Below are 4,073 nucleotides of genomic sequence, written 5' to 3'. Positions count from 1 at the left end.
ATATGTTAACAGAAAATGACAAACAGTTTCTTTCTTTTTTTATTAGCTTATTATTGCTAAGAGCAATAATATTTAGCTTTATATATATTTCTGCAAATAAACATGGATTTAGTTAGACTCGCCGATACTAACCTGTCTCCCCAGCTCCCCCTGGAGGCTGGCACTCACTCTTGTTTTGTAATTTACCATGTGAAAAAGGTTAACTATCAGAGTAAGGATTTTGTTTATAATATGCTTTCATGGGCAAAGGCTCTAGCCTAAATGCAAACAAGCATGTGGTTTCAGCAGCCAGCTGCAGATCTTTCTCTTTGGTTTCTAATCAGAAAGAAACCTCCCTCCCATTCCTCAGCTGCAACATATATAAAGGATCGGGCTCAGGTACTCTTTTTTTCCTTGAATATTTTAGGGGAGGCATTTTTTTGGCTGCAACCCTAAAGAGCATGGAGAGTACTTGGAGAATTTGTGTTTGTTTCTATTGCTGTCTTCACTGGCTTTCTTCTAGCATCCAGTGTTCCCCCCACTCCAGGGGTCGTGTAGTCTCTGACAAGACCTCTGGGTTCTTGGTAGCTCCTGAGGACAATGCCAGTGAGCTAAATCCATTGTTACGGCTGCCAAAAGGTGTGAGACGTGGATATGCCCTCCTGCCTCCCCTTCTCAAGGTGCTGTCTGACCAGGGACACCAGAACTGGGAAAGCGAGGCCCCCAGGCTACAGCCAGACTCCAGAGCCCTTCGGTACATGAAGAGGCTATATAAGATGTCTGCTACCAAGGAGGGAATCCCAAAGGCTAACAAAAGCCACCTCTATAACACTGTTCGACTTTTCACTCCGTGTTCGGAATGCAAGCACCGCCACAGGGACCTAATGAAAGGTAGGTGTGGGGTGACCTGAGCCGCAAAGGTTAAGTGGGGGTTTTCCATGTGTTCTGTGCTTGCAGCATAATATAAAAATATCTTTTTAATCCTGATGGCTCTTCTCTTAAACTGTAGGAGTTTTTCATAGCCTACTTCTCCTTGAATGGCATTACACATAGACTTCCCCACAGTTTGGGAACTGCCACACAAATGGTACTGTGTTCAAGATGACACTGATGTTTCAGGCTGACTCATCTTATTATGAGTCAGAGAAAACTCTACAATCAGTTCTAAGTAAACTAAGAAAAGTGGAAAAAATGGTTAGGTGTAACAGGCATCACGTTTCCTTCTACTGCCCATCTCGGTTCTGCTTTTTTCAAGGCTGTAAAAAACAGCACTGTAATGAGACTTGTAACAAACTGCCAGAATCCCATTGCAAGATGACTTTTCCCTTGCCTTGTATGTTTGCTAGGGAAGAATCATGACCCAAATGTGTGAATATCCCTAAGTGAAGAGAACTACTTGTTAATCAGGCTCAGGACTGAAAAACTAGGATGTCTGGGCACTCTCTAACTTACCATGCTTGCATAGTTTTCTTCAACGCGGGCTGGTCACAGCAACAGCAGCTAGAAATCCTTGGCCTTTTATTATACTTATGCGACTGCTGACAAGTGATCTGAGTTCTCCTGACTTGGATTTGTTCACTTAGAAAGACACATAACCTGAAACACAAACATCATACTTGTGCACAGTAACAGCACTTTGAGATTGAGGTTCAGTTAAGAAGTATTCACTATGGAAAAATAAAAAGTTTATGACAAAAATTTCCTGGCATAGTATAATCTACTGATTCAGAAATATACTCACAATTAACAGTTAATCTCATGATTATATATCCTAAATGTAGTAATAATTAAAGTAGCAGCCCAAATCTGAACCAACTTCCTACAATTATTGAGGCTAGTCAAATTCATGATTGTAGAAAAATTTATTAATATAGGAAATATAAGTTTATCAAGGTCTACAGAGCCCTCATCCAATTTCTGATTTTTTGGCCTATGTGAGTTTGAAAAGATCACTTAATGCATTTGTGTGATCAAAAATGAACAATTTCTAATTTACAGAAAAAAATACAGTGGTGAGTAGTAAAAACCCCGATATATTAAACACATGCTATGCCTACATCTGGAAAACAGGCCAGGAAATGGGTTCATCAATCTCAAAATAAGATGGAAATTGGAGCAAATTCAAAGAATGCCAGAAAAATTCTTAACATCGGGGGAAAAGAGGAGTAGTGTATCTTAACAGCAGGGGTGAATGAGACAGAAATGTGCATTCAGAATAACTTGGAAGCTCTGGTTTCTGTTTCATAAAAGAAAAGCAAAGTGACACTCATGAAAGAATGATAATTTTTTTAAGATGTGCTAATAACTAAATTTCTGCCTTGCTATTACTCAGACTTGCTGGCAGCTGCTGGTCAAGAGATTTAAATAGGAGAAAATACATGCGTAGGAAGAATAACTAGAGTTAATGCTAAAAAGCTCTGAAAGCATTAACTTTAAAACTTTAGCTATTTAATTTCATGGCTTGTATAATCTGGAGTGTCTAGTTCTTGTTTCCCCATATCAACACTGAAAAGACAACTGCTAACTTCCTCTTGTTTTTTTTTTTTTAAATGAAATGAATCCTAATACCTCTTAAAATTGTAGGTTTTCTTGGTTTTGTTGTCGTTTCTTAACTGTTAAATCTTATGTCCCTGACCAAAGTAGAAATTCCATATAATAAAAGTAAGGGAGGGCATCTAAATTGGTTTCTTCTGCTGCTGAATTATTTCTACTTATCCACTACATAACAGTATTTATGTCTAGGTGGAAAATTAAGATGCACTAACTACAAGATTTTGTTTCCCTTCTCAGGAGACGTTCACTCGGTGGATTTACTCTTCAACCTGGATCGTGTTACTGCTCTAGAGCACTTACTCAAGTCTGTCTTGCTCTATTCTTTCGACACATCAGTTCCCATTTCTTCTTCCATTACATGCATGTGCCATTTATCTGTTAAGGAGCATGATTTTTCTAGCCAAGTATGTCCCAGCTTTTCACACTCTATAGCTTTTAGCCTGCACTTTGAAGTTAGAAAACGCAAGTGGGTTGAGATTGATGTGACTTCTTTTCTCCAGCCTCTAATTGCTACTAAGAGGAGGAATATTCATATGGCTGTGAACTTCACTTGTCTGGTGGGTGATCCACAACAGAACACTAAACTGGAAAATCCCATTAATGTGGCACTGGTTCCCCCTTCTCTTCTTCTTTATCTGAATGATACCAGTGAGCAAGCTTATCACAGGTGGAACTCACTTAGACACAGAAGGAAAAACCCAGCGCGGCCCAGGCAAAGGAACAGTCTGCTTGTTGAACCTACGGGTGACAAAGGAGAAGGGAAGCCACAGGGTAAAAGGGCCTCTCGGCGGCGAAGAGATGAGAATCTGAAAGAAGCGCCAGCCACTCCACCTTATAATTTGAGCGAATATTTCAAACAATTTCTGTTCCCTCAAAACGAGTGTGAGCTTCACAACTTCCGCCTAAGTTTTAGCCAACTAAAATGGGACAAATGGATAATAGCACCACACAGGTACAGCCCTCAGTATTGCAAAGGCGACTGCCCAAGGGTCGTCGGGCATCGTTACGGCTCTCCTGTACACACAATGGTACAGAACATAATATACGAGAAACTGGACTCATCTGTTCCGAAGCCCTCCTGTGTTCCTGCCGAATACAGCCCACTGAGCGTCCTAACCATAGAGCCCGATGGCTCCATAGTCTACAAAGAGTATGAAGATATGATAGCTACCAAGTGCACTTGTCGGTAGTGGGTGAACCCTAACTGGTTTTACTCTGGGTTTGGGTATTTTTGCACTTTCAAAGTATCTGTAGCTATAATCAACCGAATAGCGTGTTTGTAATTCTAATAGCTCTATAAAACCGGTTAGGATTTAGCACAGAGTTAGTAGAAGATGTTTACATCATAGCACTTATTTTTGTAGCCACTCAGCCTTTCTGGAATGTGAAATTAAATGTAAATAATATCTTTTTATTGGAATAATTTTGCATTTAAAATGTGGAAAAGGTTTCAACTACCACGTCTATTTTAAGCTGTTTTGTTACAGATTTAAAAAAAGAAATAAATGCCTATCATGCATACCACTTACATTCAATGCCTG

The 4,073-nt window shown here is 39.7% G+C and overlaps 1 protein-coding gene across 1 annotated transcript; it reads left to right on the top strand.

The window, feature by feature from the left end:
* The first annotated feature begins 440 nt into the window (after positions 1–440).
* On the top strand, positions 441–3,722 carry GDF9 (growth differentiation factor 9). Its single transcript, XM_076350316.1, has 2 exons — positions 441–870; positions 2,770–3,722. Exons 1-2 carry the CDS (start codon positions 441–443, stop codon positions 3,720–3,722), a joined length of 1,383 nt encoding a protein of 460 aa, XP_076206431.1.
* The last annotated feature ends 351 nt before the right edge of the window (positions 3,723–4,073 follow it).

The sequence above is a fragment of the Aptenodytes patagonicus genome, chromosome 12 (genome assembly GCF_965638725.1).
Source record: "Aptenodytes patagonicus chromosome 12, bAptPat1.pri.cur, whole genome shotgun sequence".
Lineage (NCBI taxonomy): Eukaryota > Metazoa > Chordata > Aves > Sphenisciformes > Spheniscidae > Aptenodytes > Aptenodytes patagonicus.
This window is presented reverse-complemented; position numbering and strand designations above follow the sequence as displayed.

Bases quoted from the DNA above. Each gene is read 5' to 3' on its own strand.
- GDF9 (XM_076350316.1), top strand. From the start codon at position 441: ATGGAGAGTACTTGGAGAATTTGTGTTTGTTTCTATTGCTGTCTTCAC. The intron at 871-2,769 runs GTAGGTGTGGGG...TTCCCTTCTCAG, and splicing joins CCACAGGGACCTAATGAAAG to GAGACGTTCACTCGGTGGAT.